The 17300-nt window shown below is 38.0% G+C and overlaps 1 protein-coding gene across 3 annotated transcripts in view; it reads left to right on the forward strand.

Moving 5' to 3' along the window:
* LOC125238606 (homeobox protein invected-like) overlaps nt 1-16939 on the forward strand; it is a 119675-nt gene extending 102736 nt beyond the window's left edge. Inside the window, exons 4-6 of one of the 3 annotated variants that reach the window (XM_048145959.1) lie at nt 2408-2440; nt 13974-14077; nt 16441-16939. In XM_048145959.1, coding sequence (XP_048001916.1) covers nt 2408-2440; nt 13974-14077; nt 16441-16701 — 398 coding nt within the window. In that variant the 3' untranslated portion in view covers nt 16702-16939. The remainder of the gene's footprint in view (nt 1-2407; nt 2441-13973; nt 14078-16440) is intronic. The other 2 variants (XM_048145960.1, XM_048145962.1) reach the window with 2 other exon arrangements.
* Nucleotides 16940-17300: the final 361 nt, after the last annotated feature.

Consider the following 17300-nt stretch of genomic DNA (forward strand, 5'->3'; position numbering starts at 1 on the left):
AAATGTCAAGTGTTTAATTATTTCTTTAATTACAGTCCCTTTTTCAATAATGGCAACACACGACACACACTTGTCATCGATAATTCACCACAAAGGTCGAAAATAATTGTCTCTGGCTCGTTTCTTCGTAAAACGAGGTAGCAATTTGTTTTTTTTTTCACGTTCTTATAAGGTTGGGGCGCGAAAATTACATGTTGTTTTAATTAAAATTTATGATAGTAGGTGTTATGTGATTGGAAAATTGTTTTTTTTATAGCTTTTTTTCCAGTGATTGAATTTAACACGTATGTGAGAAATTAATATAGGTACGACTATATTTAAGATATTTTACTATTATAGTTTTTAATATTTGCATAAAACTCGGTGCATATAGTAAAATACGTTAATTATATCGGCTGAAGATAAGATCCTGCATATCGTTAAGTTACTATGTAGGTTACGGTTTTACGATGGTCACATTCACACGCACACACACACACACACACCTATCATCATCATCATCATTCCCCTTGCGTTATCCCGGCATTTGCCACGTCTCATGGGAGCCTGGGGTCTGCTTTAACGACTCATCCCAAGATTTGGCGTAGGCACCAGTTTTTACGAAAGCGACTGCCATCTGACCTTCCACCCGAAGGGTAACTAGGCCTTATTGGAATTAGTCCGGTTTGCTCGCGATGTTTTCCTTCACCGAAAAGCGACTAGCAAATATCAAACATTTCGCACATAAGTTCAGAAAAAGTCATTGGTACGAGCCGGGTTCGAACCCGCGACCTCCGGATCTAAAGTAGCACGTTCTTACCCCTAGACCACCAGCGCTTCTTATGTATGCCGCCTTGTATGTATAATATTTATATTCGCATAATCAGCATTAAAACTAAGTCATAAAAAATACAGTAACGTTTCATCTGTCACAGTATAAAATATCATGTTAATGAACGCAGGAAGTCAATAACTTTTTCTTATCTCAATTTTATACCAATAACGAGTTTTAGAAGTAGCGAAATTTGAACCAGAAATATTTAAATATGCTAATATTCATTCGGACATTAATAAATAACCAAGTGTTATGTTTAATGGCTTTATCTGCCGCCATGTTTGGCATAGACAAGATTTTTATTTTTAATCGTGAATATAATTAAAATGTAAATTAATTGACGTTGAAGAATGTGAGTTTAAAGAAAGTTAGTTTAATTTATTATATTAATTATATTAATGCCTAGTTTAGATTTTAATGATGAATAATTACAAGAGATATTGGTGCTCCTAAAAATATAAGAACTTTTGCGAATGCAGGTCAAACGATAAAATAAATAATAAATAAATAATAATAAATAAATAAATATTATAGGACATTCTTACACAGATTGACTGAGGCCCACGGTAAGCTCAAGAAGGCTTGTGTTGTGGGTACTCAGACAACGATATATATAATATATAGATACTTATATACATATAAAACATCCATGACTCAGGAACAAATATCTGTGCTCATCACACAAATAAATGCCCTTACCGGGATTCGAACCCGGGACCGCGGCGTAGCAGGCAGGGTCACTACCGACTGCGCCAGACCGGTCGTCAAAACGATATAATTATGTATACAAATTTTCTAAATATAACCCATATATTTAGTATGTATTAGGTTTATCTTCATAGCACCACACAAAATAAAAATATAAAGTAATGAAAAGATAAATATTCTTGTCGTATTATTTAATTAAAGTGGGCCCCTACCAGTTGTTGAATATTTCGTAACATTCTTACATAGTAATTATTTTAACGAACTCATTTAATGAAATAAACTTTATCGACATCTACAGTAATAAAACATTATTATTTATGGAATTTGGGGTCCATATTCCAACATTTGAAAATAATTTATATGGTTCTTAAGTACTAAAATTGCAAGGTAACTTCAGATGGAATAATTTGCAGGGGCAAATTGAATGATTCGAACCAAAAAAAGGTACCTACATCAAAATTAGCTCTAGATACGATATCGCTCGAATAAGTGAGTGTCACAAGTAACACTTTTTGACACAAAAATGTTATGCGACACCAAAATATAAGATCCATATCGAATCCAGCTCCTCTAGCACAACTTTCCTTGTCGCGCGCGAGTCCATACTTGAAGTCGCGCTTGATGTATGAACTCGCGCGTGAAAAGGCAAGTTGTGCTAAAGGGTCAGAGCTAATTTCTGACGCAGATTCGAATCGGGCCAAATGTATAGAATATCATCATTGAATTAAATATAATAATATGATATCTCATATCTCATGCGCCTTCTTTTCGGGACATGTAAAGTTTATATGTTTATTTTAATTTTATTTTCCAATTGAAATAAGTATGTGAAAATTGTTTAGTTTATCAAAATTGTTCTAATTGTGTTTTTCTCTTTTGTTTTAGGACGAAGTAAGTACGGGACCTCACGGCTGACACGTGAGAACTATCCAATATTTTATTATTTTTAATATTATTTTATAAAAAATATTTATAAATGGAATATTTGAAAAAAAAAATTGTGGATTTATGTTTTGTGAGATTGAAGTACAGATGTAGTGCGAAAAGATTTGCCGTCGTATTGTTCCGGAAACGTACGAACGTGTCATGCTATTTCAGTCAGTCTCAGTATAAGATGTACGGTCAACCAATTTGAATCATAGGCCACTCTAGAACCCTGTCTCATTTAAACCATGTTCTATTTGCCATAAGAAGTCACATTGACGTTTACTATGCAAAGGTTCAAATTGCCTAGCCATTGGCCTAGGGTTCAAATTGGTTGACTGTACTGACATTGACTGAACTAGCATGACAAATACGAACGTTTCCGAAAGAAACCCTTTTCGCACTACACCTGTAATAACTAATAACTGTTAAGTAGGTACTATTTATAAACTGAAATAGATACCATACAGTGTATTTTCTTTAGTGTATGGCATACACTAAAGAAAAAGCGATCAAGCCCAATGGTGGCGAAGCCGGGAATCGAACCCAGGTCTCCAGCTGACGCGGCTGATGTGCTAAACCGTTAAACCACCTCGATCGCCACTTACTACTATTTATTACTATTTACTAGGTACTACTTATTTAATATTCATTAAATACGAACATGTTGGAGTAATGCTTTAACAATTTTCTCTAAAACATTCAAATAAATATAATTATGTATAGCAATTCCAGGAAATTGACGAATGGAAAAGGTTATAAGTTTCAAATCAATATAAAACCTTTATTTTTATCCTTTTTAAAAATTTAACTAACCCAAGGCCATTGGTGTCACGCTTCAAATAAAATAAAAACAGGAATGACATGGTCATTTTCCCAAATATTTTGACACAAACATTAATAATGTCAAACGTATTCAATGACAGTTCATGCGTGAACCCTCACACTGTCACCTCAAAAAAAAAGAATTAATAGACTAAATGATACCTCAGAAAATTCAAAAAAATGTCTATGGCTGATTAGAAAAAAAAGTGGCCAATGACCTTAGACGATCCATCATAAAGTATTTAAAAAAGTTGGGGCAAAAAAGTGTCATTCGTTTGAGGCGGAATGGTTTGGGTCGTGGTCTGTAGAAAAAAAAGTTTGAACGAGTCATTCGACAATTAAAGATTGTCGTGGAATGTAAGGAGTAATCGATGATGGTTCTTAATGGAGAAATTGATGTTTTGCTCTTCGTTTTTGCTGTTTTCGACGTTGGTTCTGACAAAAACATAAATGCCACCCAATAGTAACCGATTTTATACTAAAAGTAATGCAGCGGAAGAATGTTTATTAAGTTATTGTTTATTCTAATATTTTTCAAACTATTAAACAAATATTCAGTAAAGCTTTAGGTTTGAAAAATCGCCACTACCTGTGACGTCAATTGTTTTTACTTTTAAACAATTTTTAAATTAGGGATTATGTATGTACTAGTAAAAAAATAGTAAAATAAAATAAAAATACATAGATTCGTTAATCGATAATTAGCAATAATTATGTTAATAGAAAATTTATTTATTTTTATATTCTTAATGTGTATATAGAAATAAATAACAATTTTTTTTAATTATTTTTACCTTAAAGGTTGACAGTTTTACTTATTTGTATTTATTCAGCGATATTTTTTAATATCATAAAGAGTTCCTATTGTCTCGGGGGAGCCTTCACCCCTAGAGACCGCGTCCCCAGGCGGCGGATAGGGGGTGCTCGTCCAGCGGGGCACATGTGCCGCTGGAAGGGCTGGAGGGAAATAAAATACCTCCCGCGGACCAAACAGGCCGGAGAGTACACTTCGTAAACAAAACTCCGTCGGTTGGCTTCTCCGACATACTTGGAGCAGAGGCAGCAGATGGACTGAGCGCTTAGGCTGGAGCACTCAGAAGAGGCGGCAGCGGAAGAACCCTGAGCGGGTCAACGGTGGCGTTCACGGTCCTTCAGAAGGATCACAGTCTTGGCGTCAGGTGGCAACCGGCCGTAAAACCCCCACAGCCACAAAACTTCTCCTAGTCCTAATCATGAAAATACAACAAAAGAAAAGAGATATAAATACTAGGGCGTCCCCCTCAAGCGACGGTCAGAGGTATCCAGCAGCAAGGAATGTTAGGGCGTTCCCCAAAAGCGACGAAAACAGACGTGGCGCTACCAGAATGCGCATAGCAACTTGGAACCTTGGTTCTCTAACCGGACGCAGCCAAGAATTAGCGGAGGTATTATACAGACGCAATATAAACATATGCTGCCTACAAGAGCTCAAATGGAAAGGGTCCAAATCCAGGGACGTCGGGCGGGGCTACCAGCTTCTCTACCATGGCACTACAAACACTCGAAATGGCGTAGGTATTGTCTTAGACGACCAACTAAAACAACGCGTCGTATCCGTCGAGCGATACAGTGACAGAGTAATGTTAGTAAAACTGGCGCTGGACAAGCAACCTTGTCTAAATATCATATCAACATATGCTCCCCAGACAGGCTGCACAAACGAAGAGAAGAGTTGTTTTTGGCAAGAGCTGCAGGACATCCTTCAGAGTATACCTACCACTGAAAACACGATTATGGCGGGGGATTTAAACGGCCATGTAGGCAGCCAGGCCCCGTCAGGATGCAAAATCCATGGAAACTACGGATACGGCATTCCGAATGCACAAGGGCAGGATATTCTGGAAATGGCAACTATTTTCAATATGCCAATAATAAACACATACTTTAAGAAAAAAGATGAGCATTTGATCACCTATAAGAGTGGCGCAAATGCTTCCCAAATCGACTACGTCCTATGTAATAACACCATTCAGAAGTACTTCAAAGATTGTAAGATTATACCAGGTGAGCCCCTCACTACACAACATCGACTATTAGTAGCGTGTCTGAATATGCCGCCATGGAACACCAACTACAGAAAGAAAGCTACACCAAGAATAAAGTGGTATAATCTTCAGAAACCTCAAGGAAGAACCCTGGCATCGAACATAGCAGACTTCATAGATACTCATGTCACAGCAGGAAAAGATGTCAACACTGCATGGAACGACTTCCAAAGTCACATAACAAACGCAGCCAAAGAGGTACTTGGTACTAGTACGGGTAAACTGAAGCCAAATAAAGATCCCAACTGGTGGAACGAGGATGTAAAGTCGTTCTTACAGGAGAAAAAGTTGTGTTTTAAGAAATGGCAAGCTTCAAAAGACGAGTCTGACCACCAAAGATATATTGAAGCTAAGAAACTTGCCAAAAGGATGGTCGCATGCTCACAAGCTGCAGCTAAAGAGAACGAGTACATCAAATTGGAAAAAGCAGGTTCAGATAAAGAAATATTTCAAATTGCTAAATTTAGGAACAAACAAAGTAAAGATATTAAACATAACAAATACATAAGAGACTCTACAGGAGCACTGCTGACCTCCGATAATGATATAAACGACCGATGGCACGAATACTACAACAACTTATTGAACGAAGAGTTCCCACAAGAACCTATGCCAAGCTTGCCTTTAGTACATGGCCCAATAGACTCAATAACACAAGAAGAAGTCAAAGTTGCTCTTACTAAAATGAAAAATGGAAAAGCAACGGGCCCTGACGAAATACCATCAGACCTCCTAAAAATGACTGGAAGCGCAGGTTTGTCATGGTTAACTAATCTTTTCAATCTTGTGCTTACTCACGGAAGAATGCCTGATGGCTGGAGACAAAGTAATCTGGTTCCGTTTTATAAGGGTAAGGGGGATGTGGCTGAATGTGGAAATTATCGTGCTATTAAACTAACCTCACATGTGTTAAAAATCTGGGAGAGCGTAATTGCTAGACGATTATTAAAACTGACTACAGTTACACCAAATCAATGCGGCTTCACCAGCGGAGTAGGCACGATAGACGCTATCCATACTGTTCGAATTCTTCTTGAAAAATACAAGGGGCTAAAAAAGGACCTCCATCTAGTCTTTATAGATCTCGAAAAGGCGTTCGATCGTGTCCCAAGGGAGCTAATATGGCAAGCATTACGAGCACAACTAGTTCCTGAAAACTACATCAGAATTCTCAAGGACATGTACTACAGTATCAGGACCAGAATTCTCTGCCCTGCTGGAACTGGCACGGAATTTGAAGTGAATGTCGGGGTCCATCAAGGTTCTACTCTTAGCCCGCTCCTCTTTAACATAGTCATGAACTATGTCACTGAAGACCTCCAAAAACCTGCTCCCTGGTCTCTTTTATATGCTGATGACATAGTTCTGATAGCGGAAACATTGCCAGAAATTCAAACTGACTTAACGGCATGGTGCACAGCACTGGAGCGCAGAGGGCTACGAGTAAGCCGAAGCAAAACTGAATATATGTACTGCAACTTTTCGGGAAACGTAAAACCTACCAACGCGATGCAGCAACCACACCTTGACCACACTCCACTGAAGCAAGTTGATCACTTTAAGTATCTAGGATCTGTCCTAACATCTACAGCCTCTATTGACAAAGATGTAGAAAACCGCAAAACGACTGCTTGGTTAAAGTGGAGATCTTTAACAGGAGTTCTCTGTGACGTGAAGATGCCTATAGAAGTCAAAGGAAACATATATAAGAGAGCAGTAAGACCGGCTTTAATGTATGGATCCGAATGCTGGGCCACGCGAAAATCTGACGAACAAAAACTCCATGTCACAGAAATGAAGATGCTGAGGTGGTCTGGCGGGGTAACGCTCAAAGATAGAGTCAGGAACGAATACATAAGGGGAACATTTAAAGTAGCGTGTATCACTGACAAACTCCAGGAGAATCGCCTACGGTGGTACGGTCATGTCATGAGGCGAAACAAAGAGCACATGACAAGGGTCGTCATGGAAATCGAAGAACCAAAAAGAGGGCCAGGTCGCCGACCGACGACCTGGATGGGCACCATTTCCAAGGACATGAAGACGACGGACTTGAAACCCGAAACTGCACAAAAACGCCCAGAATGGCGTCTTAGGACTAGGAGGGCCGACCCCAAGAGACATGGGAAATAGGCTCAGGAAAAGAAGAAGAAGATAAAGAGTTCCTATACCCTTATATGTACATAGAAAATGAATGACAACCACATATTTTTAATATACGATGAACCATTCTCTACCACTTTATTTTTATATACTTCTGACTAAAAAAAAAACTCTAGCAAGTCACTAGACAAAGGCGCGAAACTCTAAATTGTAATGACATCACGTTTATCAAATTTTCTAGACAATTTGCCAAAGTAAGTTTCCGCTGATAAAGATGGTTTGTTAGAGTATATTTATTGCACATTTTGACTGAATTTTCCCCACAGCCACCACCTTCATTCACCCGACAGGCAGTCGGTGAAATATTTTGACCAATTTTAAAGTCACGTGCGCCACACTGAATTGGTTAAGATATTGCATCGTCTGCTTGTTCGGGATTATCTTCGAGGGACGCCATGTTTTTTGTAATAGTGCTATCAGACGGGAGCACCAGACTGTAACCTTGGTTAAATAAAAAAAAAACTTCCTTCGCGCTTTCACTCATAGCTGAATCCTAAACAGACGAACCATCTTTCATTTGATGGAACTATCTTAAAAATACTAGACCAAGGCCGTGATCTTGTACGCCAGTCTGTTAAATGCTTTTGTGTGTTTTTGCAATGTTTGATATTTTGTTGTGTGTGCTTTTGTGTGTGTTTACTAATCATCTAATATACGTATAGTATCTAATTACGTTACTTTTTGTTTGCGTTTTTTGTAATGGTGTTAACAGACGGGCGTACAGGACCGTGACTTTGGTCTGGTTAGTTTTCAATTGCTTTGGATTGTTCTAGTTCGCAGTCCGGTACGCCTGTCTTTTTTAGGTAGTGCTTTTCTGTGTTTTGCAATGTTTGTTAATTTGCAATATGTGTGTTTTTGTGTTGTCTTATACCGGGTGCCCGGTAATTAATGGACAACCTTTTAACCACTAAAAGGGCACCTTATACTGGTCCAGAAAATCAACATTAAGGTTTAGTAAAAGACGCCTGGTTTTCGAGATTTTCACACTTTTTAAAATTTTAGGTAGTAGGTAATTTTAAAAAGTGTGAAAATCTCGAAAACTAGGCGACTTTTACTAAACCTTAAACCTTAAAGTATAAGGTGCCCTCTTGGTGGTTAAAAGGTTGTCCATTAATTACCGGGCACCCTGTATATGTACATACTTGTGTGGCCTTCTTTTTAATTTTTATTACCCATAAATCCATACTAGTCTATTTGTTTGTCCATCTTTCACGGCAAAACGGAGCGAGGAATTGACGTGATTTTTTAAGTGGACATAGCTGAAGGGATGACGAGTGACATAGGCTACTTTTTGTCTCTTTCTAACGCGAGCGAAGCCGCGGGCAAAAGCTAGTGTTTTAATATCTCATCTCTGAAGATACACTTTTGTACATTAACGACAACATAGGTATTAGGCTATCATTTCGATCTTACTTTTTACACACGCGACAAATATGCCGTCAGTTAGTTAAGCGGCTGTGACAGATTGACAGCTGATAGCTGTTAAAACTGGTAACATGGAGACTTTTTCTTCTATAGCGACGTCTATAGCTTTCCCCTCACTAGCTCGGAAACACGTGTTTTGTCCTTTAATACCAGCGGGTAAAAACGCATTTTATCCACTAGTGGGTAAAGTAATTTGGCCTTGAATAAAGTCAAAATAACTGCTTTAAAATTGATAAAAGTAGGTGAATCTAGTAATAAAGATGATTTACCACCTGTGGAACTACTGGAAGCAGAGGTAAACGCATTTTTTGCGTTGTAGTTTCCTCGCTATAGTGACGGGAAAAGTTTTGTGTTACACACGGGTGCAAAATTTGCTTTATTAACACACGAGAAGTAAAATACATTTAATGTATTTTACTTCTCGTGTGTTAAAAAACTCGGCGTTAAAATACAACTTTGCCCCCTTGTATAACAAATAACTATTATAGGCGTGTGTAAGGACATATTTAGACGGTACGAGTACTCGCATACGAGTTTTATTACATTGCGGTATTTGATGGCTGTGCAAATTGTATGTAACCTCAACAGCCCGCAATGTAACTAAAATCGCATGCGAGTTCGCACGCCGTTTAAATCAGACCTTAGTCTGTTTAAGGGCCAGTTGCATCAACTACATTTGACAGACATCATCGTCACGCAGCAGACGTCTATGAAACTTTCCATACGATAAAATTTAACGAACGCTTTAACGATGACAGACGGTTTGATGCAACCGGCCCTAAAAAGAGAAGAATTCCTAATATAATGTTTTTGAAGAAAAACATCGCAAAATGTATGGGACATTTTGCGATGTTTTTCTTTCCGAACAAACTATTCTGATTTTTAATCCTTTTTTAGTTCGAATAGGTAGACGAGAACTACTGGAATATATCTTATTAATGGGTGCGTATCGACCGATATAACTTTTTTTGGTACATCTTTAGTCAATCGTAAAGTAGAACCTTCCTTTGCTAATCCGCGAATAGATAACGTGCAAGTCAATCAGTGCTAACCTGTTATAATTACTTGCGTATTTTTTACATGCAATTAATTTTCCCACCCTCCCACCGCAAAAATAAAAATAAATACGCAAATAAATACAACAACCCACCACCAAAAATACAAAACTCGACACGTGTTTCGCCTCTCTACGAGGCATCCTCAGGAGCTGATGTTGACGGTCCGAAGTCCCGCAACTGACTGCAAACTTCGGACCGTCAACATCAGCTCCTGAGGATGCCTCGTAGAGAGGCGAAACACGTGTCGAGTTTTGTATTTTTGGTGGTGGGTTGTTGTATTTATTTGCGTATTTATTTTTATTTTTGCGGTGGGAGGGTGGGAAAATTAATTGCATGTAAAAAATACGCAAGTAATTATAACAGGTTAGCACTGATTGACTTGCACGTTATCTATTCGCGGATTAGCAAAGGAAAGTTCTACTTTACGATTAACATGGATTTCCGCAAAGTAACGCCTGATTCCATCGATTACATCTTTAGTCGTTATAACGATCATTTGATATAATAATTGAATCATATAACAACAAATAATATACTAACAAATTGAATAATTCTTATTTAATATAATGATCATTTTTTCGAATAACATTTATCATAACATACTTGGAGTATAATGCTTATTTCCGATAATAAATAAATTGTATAACACAAATTCTTTCTAAAGCACAGTTAGAATTAAAAAAAAGTACAATAAATTAGATCCATCATTTACCAGAAAAGTAGATTAGGTTAGAACTGTGACCCCTACACACAACGCGCTGCTACCAGAAAAATAGGTTAGGTTAGGTTAGAACTGTGACCCTTGAACATATGTACTGCTATCAGAAAAGTAGGTTCGGTTAGGTTAGAACTGTGATCCCTTCAAAAAAGAATAAAATTAATTAATAATTAATTATAATAATTTTATACTGTTTGCTAGTTATATTATACTAGTCGTATATCAATAGATAGTTATACCGTATAACGGTTATTATAAGTAAGTGTTATACGAAATAATGATTATACAAAATAAAATAAGATATTTTGTGGTTATACCAAATGTTAATTATGTCAAATGAGTGATTTTAAATATATACCAAATGTTGTTATATCAAATGTTACTATACCAAAAAAGTTATACCAATCATTACACACCCCTTATTAATAAATAATTACAATTATCATTCATCATCATTAACATTGTCTACGATAGTTTTCACGTTCATTTTCAATGTACATCAGCAGTTCTCGAAAAGTTTGTACAAAAATTAAGGAAAAAGTTAAATTTGTTTTTATTATTCCTATTTTGTTACCAAGATTTTTTTGATTAATTGAGATTTTAGTAAGTTTTATTTCGTCATTAAGGTTCTCTAGTATCTATATTTTGGGCATTTCTCAGAGCGTAAAATTTTTTTTGATTTCGGTGGCAGCATTTTTACGTGATTCCAGTGAAAGTCACATGAAATTTTGTCAATTTAAATAGAAGTCGCGGATTTCTACCAGAAACAAAGAAAACTCATGCTATACTTACGAGTTTCGGGTAATAATGCTGCCACCGAAATCAAAAAAGTTGAAACGCTCTGAGAAATGCCCTTTTCTTAATTATAACAATTAACCTGTATATATATTACGAAAGTCGACTTATATTTACTAAATGTTGGTAACAAAATAGGATCACTTAAAATTTGCTGACGAGGCTATATACAAAGTTGCCGGGAACTGCTCACATATCTCTATGTCGTTGCAAATTTTTAATTGTTTTTTTTAGTTATTATGTTTTCGTGCCATGCTGATCAGATTTATTTTACAGTAATATGTGTGTTTATGTGTCTATGTATATTTATTTTATGTTTTATTATATGATATTATTTTATAAAATTATATATACATATTTTAGTGTTATAATTAATTGTGTTTTAAATGTTTGTGTATCTTGGTAAAACTGTCAACTTTCAAGGTGATATTCGAAAAATATAAATTGTGAAATAACCTTAATAAAAATACTTGTGGCCGTATCATGGTCGTGATTTTGTCACTTATATCATGCATCTCTTTCACACTTACATACTTTTTAGAACGTGACGAACATGTTGTGGGTCAATCCGCGGCAAGAGTAACATGAGTCACGATTTTATGGCATGTTCAAGTGATTCACGACGCAAGTTCAAGTGATAATCTATCTCTAAGTGTTACTTTCCCGATATATGCATATATCCTTTCATTTGCAGCTGTAGTTCAAATAAACACTCAATGAAGTCGTGACTCACGTTACTTTTACGTGGAGACCCGTGACTCAAATGACAGACATCCGTCCATCTTAGCCCTGCTGATACGATTCTGATTATCAATTACCTCATTAAATACCGCTTATAAATAAATAATTATACCCGGTAGTAAGGTAATATAATTACCATAATTATGTAAACAGATAGGACATAATAGGAAATAAAATATTGCAATAGGTAAATAATATAACAAATTTTAAAAAAGGCTTGAGTTGTAAGTACTTAAATAGGTAATAAAGGACATCCATCACTCAGGAACAAAATATCTATGTTAATCATACAAATAAATGCCCTAATAATTTGAACCCAGAGGCTTTGCAGGCAGGATCACTAACCAGTAGTCCAGACCGATATACCTACATTAGTATATTAAATTCCAACGTTCAAATTATACTTATAAATGTATACTGGAGCCACATACAAATTTACAACGTTACTTTTTCATCTTATTTTGATACAATCTCGAAAATAGATGATGTGGTTGGTGAATAAAAATAAATAACAAGTATATACATAAAGTATATACAACAACGTTATTGTTATACTCCGTTAATTATTATACCATGATCATTGAACTACTATGTACTACGTACTAGAAATGACAACTCGAACATATTCTGTGCGCCGACCGGCAGCGGCGGCAGCGCGAGGCGCATGCGCGTGAAGCGAACCGTGTCATAGAGTACCTAAGACTTGACCACCTAGACGCGACACTTTTAGTGTAGACCTTTGTTTTATACTTTGTGTGTGAAATACTAAGTAGTTTATTTTTAGCACTATTATACATTGTGTTATATTTAATTTCTACTCAGTGAAATAAAAATAAGTAATTGTTTTTTTCATAAATTTTAATTTCCTTTGAATAAAATTAGTTTTGTAAGTTTCTGTCGCTCAGAATAATAATCGCGCCATTCACCTTGTTTTACCTCCCTTGCACCGGTTTAACACCGGTTGCATTAAATACTATAATACTATTTCAGTTTTGGTGTCACTATTTTTCGTCAATAATGAGAATTATAATTCAGAAATAATTCAAAATCATGCTTATTGTATAATATTATCGCCTAAAATTCGTATTAGAACCGTGTAATACTCAAAACTATAAATTGAAATAAATATTTTTATATTAAATATTGAAAACAGAATATGATCACAATTATTATACCTTATTACCTACATGTCATGTCTGCGCGATTCATCTATGATTCCAGTTGTCAAAATGGCGGCCATAGCATCGCGTTTAAGGAGCCCGTCCCTTCATTATAATAATTACTTAAATTAAGTTAGATCGAAATAGCTTGTCTACTAACCGATGAAATGTGACACCGTCACTTTTATTAGATTTTCTCGTATGGCTTCAACAGTATCTTATAGCACAGGAAGGCATTTTTTCATTTTATTTGTGTGCAGTCAGAGACAACCTCCTCCCGCCACGCGCAGAGACTGACTGAGGCAACATAAGTCCACTGGACTTTATGTTCGTGGTGCAAACTTTTTGTTCGCCGTGTCCTCTCTAGTACATTATACCTCAATGACCATGATATATATACCTAATTAATAAAAAGGAAAAGGGTTTCGCGCTTTTTAAATAATTGCCTTTAATATCTAATAAAAGCAAGGCTAAAGTTAACAAGAAAATGGTCAAATATTTCTACAGGCCACTCGTAAAGAAGCTGCACATATGCATAATTAAATTCTTTTTACCCAGGTCCGCGCACGCGCCGTCCAAAGAAACCCCCTGGAGAGACCGCGCAGACTGACGAGAAACGCCCCAGAACTGCCTTCTCCGGTCCACAACTTGCTAGGTTAAAGGTAAGAATATATTTACGTCCCACTGTTGGGCACACTCCTCTTAGGCATCAGACGGCTTGCACTATATTTTATAAATCCTATTGAGAGGCAGCTCAGAGTGGCGAGAAATGCCCCAGAACTGCCTTCTCCGGTCCACAACTTGCCAGGTTAAAGGTAACAATATATTAACGTCCCACTGTGGGCAACACTACCTTTAGGCTTCAGGCTTGCACTATATTTTATAAATCCTATTGAGAGGCAGCTCAGAGCGGCGAGAAATGCCCCAGAACTACCTTCTCCGGTCCACAACTTGCCAGGTTAAAGGTAAGAATATATTTACGTCCTACACTTCTCTTAGGCATCAGAAGGCTTGCACTATATTTTATAAATCCTCTTGAGAGGCAGCTCAGAGCGGCGAGAATGGGCACACTCCTCTTAGGCATCAGAAGGCTTGCACTATATTTTCTAAATCCTCTTGAGAGGCAGCTCGACAAGAAACGCCTCAGAATTGCTTTCTCCGGTCTACAATTTGCCAGGTTAAAGGTAAGAAAATATGTCCAAATGCTGAACACACTCTTAAAATACATGTAAAAGTTTGTTATAGTTTCCAAACCCCCTGGAGAGACTTATATTCACCGGGATGTAACGTCATTACCTTTTTGATTTTTGCCGAGCTCCCGATATTTCGAACCCGATGTTATCCGTGATCATGATGCATGCAACTGCGTCGAAATATATGAAGCTCGGCAAAAATCAAGAAAGTAATCACGTTCTATATCCGAAATACCCATGAATCATTAAAAACCTCTGGAGAGGACACGTATAAAAAGCAAAAAATGGCAGAACCACTTCCTCAGGACCACAACTTGCCGGTTAAAGTTTTACAAACCCCTAACCCCTAATATTCCCGCTTTTGGGGCAGAGCCACAGAGGACTCCCTCCTATTCATTTACGTATTCCTTACCCGTTTACCAAAAGCCTTAGGCTCGTGGCACCATCTCCAGTACCTTTAACAATAGTCATTTAAGTTCAGCCTTCCAAATAATCACTGACCTCCTTTTATGTGCTGGGCTTCAGCAGTTCTCATGATGACTGTATTATGTAGAATTGTAGATAGTAATAAGGGTCCCCCCACATCTAGCGTCTCGCGAACGTCGTCGCCTCTCCAACGCCCGCGCGGCGTCGCCGCCGCGCTTCCGCAGCGCCGACGCGACGTTGCGGCGCCTCTCGAACGTCGACGTCGCAGTGACGTCCGCGCGGCGTCGACGCCGCGTTAGCGCCGCGCCTCCTCGACGTCAGTGGCAGTAAATCAAAAGTAGCTTATACGTTAGTTCGTATGCCTTAACCAATTTTTTGAAAAGTTATTTCTATAATGTAGGTGCATCAACTCGTTTACAGAGGGTCTGTGGCCTGTGTTGTATCAACTACGTTTGACGTATTGCTTCCTCTTCATCGGAAAAACTGTCATTTCATAGAAATATTGTAAAAACACTAAACAGAGAATCTGTCGAAGAAACGAGAGCAAAAAGCAATATTTACGCGTCTAGCGACCGTCATGATGCAGAAATTTAAGGTTTTTGATTAGTAGTTTACGTTTATTTGCCATAATTTGTTAGTTACTAAAAATACCGGAATTCCGATTACAAAATTAAATATCGGTTTTGAAATCTACCCCAAAAATCCCGAGATACTGGGATCCCGGTATTGGAAGCCCTAGCTGGACGTTGGTAGCCGCTGGCATCGCGGCGGCGCTGCGCGGGCGCGGCGTTGGCGCGGCGTCGACGCCGCGCGGACGCCACTGCGACGTCGACGTTCGAGAGGCGCCGCAACGTCGCGTCGGCGCTGCGGGAGCGCGGCGTCGACGCCGCGCGGGCGTTGGAGAGGCGACGACGTTCGCGAGACGCTAGATGTGGGGGGACCCTAAGTATTTAAGTGTAGGTTTCCTCATGAAGTTTTCCTTCAGTGAAAAGCAAGGCGTTATTCTTCCAAATAAGGAGATTCCAAAAATACGTAATTTTTAGTCTGTGTCCCATGACGCAATGTGATTTTGACATTTCAAGATACATTTTTATATCCCTAAGTGCGTTTTCACATTATGACCCGATATCGGATGTCGGCAGGATTTCTAAGGCAAAAATCAAAGATGGCGGCTTAAATGTATGGGATATCGGTCCTACATCCGATATCGGATCGGATAATGTGAAAACGCGCTAAGAGGTGGATGGACTGTGTGAGGCATGACATGAAACCAAAGTAAGTTAATGATGAGATGACGGGTGATAGCATTGTATGTAAGAGGAAGACATGCTGCGCCGACCCCAAGTGACTGGGATAAGGGCAAGAGAATGATGATTCCCCAACTTAAATAATCCCTTTGTCCACAGCATGAATTCGCCGAGAACCGCTACTTGACCGAACGCAGACGGCAAGCACTGGCCGCGGAGCTAGGACTCGCCGAAGCCCAGATCAAGATCTGGTTCCAAAACAAACGAGCCAAGATCAAGAAGGCTTCAGGGCAGAGGAACCCGCTGGCATTGCAGCTGATGGCGCAGGGGTTGTATAACCATAGCACGGTGCCGTTGACGAGAGAGGAGGAAGAGTTGGAGATGAAAGCAAGGGAACGGGAGCAACAGAATAGACAGTAGGTTTTGTGGAAAGACGAGGCTATATTTTAAATTTTGCTTGGTAACAAATCGGCACAGACTGTTCCTAAAAATATCCGAGGATTTTTTACTTTTAGACAATGGGATTTGGCTATTGTCAAAGGTTTGCATTGATTGCGCCATCAAAGATTGTCTAAAGTTTTGTTCGTTATATTTACACCCCCTTATTCATAAACGTATTCTAAAGTTATCAAGCCGATAAAATTCGTTTGTCCTTTTCTATCACACCAACATGTCGGAACGTTTATGAATAAGGGGGATAGTCTTTACTCTAATCAGACTACGGTCTATCGCTGGTTCTTTGATAAGGATTGTAATTTGTAATTGAAAAATAAATAAGTATGACTACAATAAATTTAAAGTGAACGTTTTCATGCCGATCAGAATCTGATTTTTGTTGGTTTTCTTTTCTCTCTAAATAAAGCTTGTTTCAAAATTCAAAAATACTTTTTGGATTATTAACTAAAAACTTAGCCTTGTCTTTTACGCAAAAATGTGTAAATTCTCGAATAGAACGTGCATTTGTAGTTTTTTTGACGAGATAGGTTATTTTTACTAAGGTTATAGTCAAACTTTAAGAT

This window comes from Leguminivora glycinivorella, chromosome 24 (genome assembly GCF_023078275.1).
Source record: "Leguminivora glycinivorella isolate SPB_JAAS2020 chromosome 24, LegGlyc_1.1, whole genome shotgun sequence".
NCBI classification, from domain to species: Eukaryota; Metazoa; Arthropoda; class Insecta; order Lepidoptera; family Tortricidae; genus Leguminivora; species Leguminivora glycinivorella.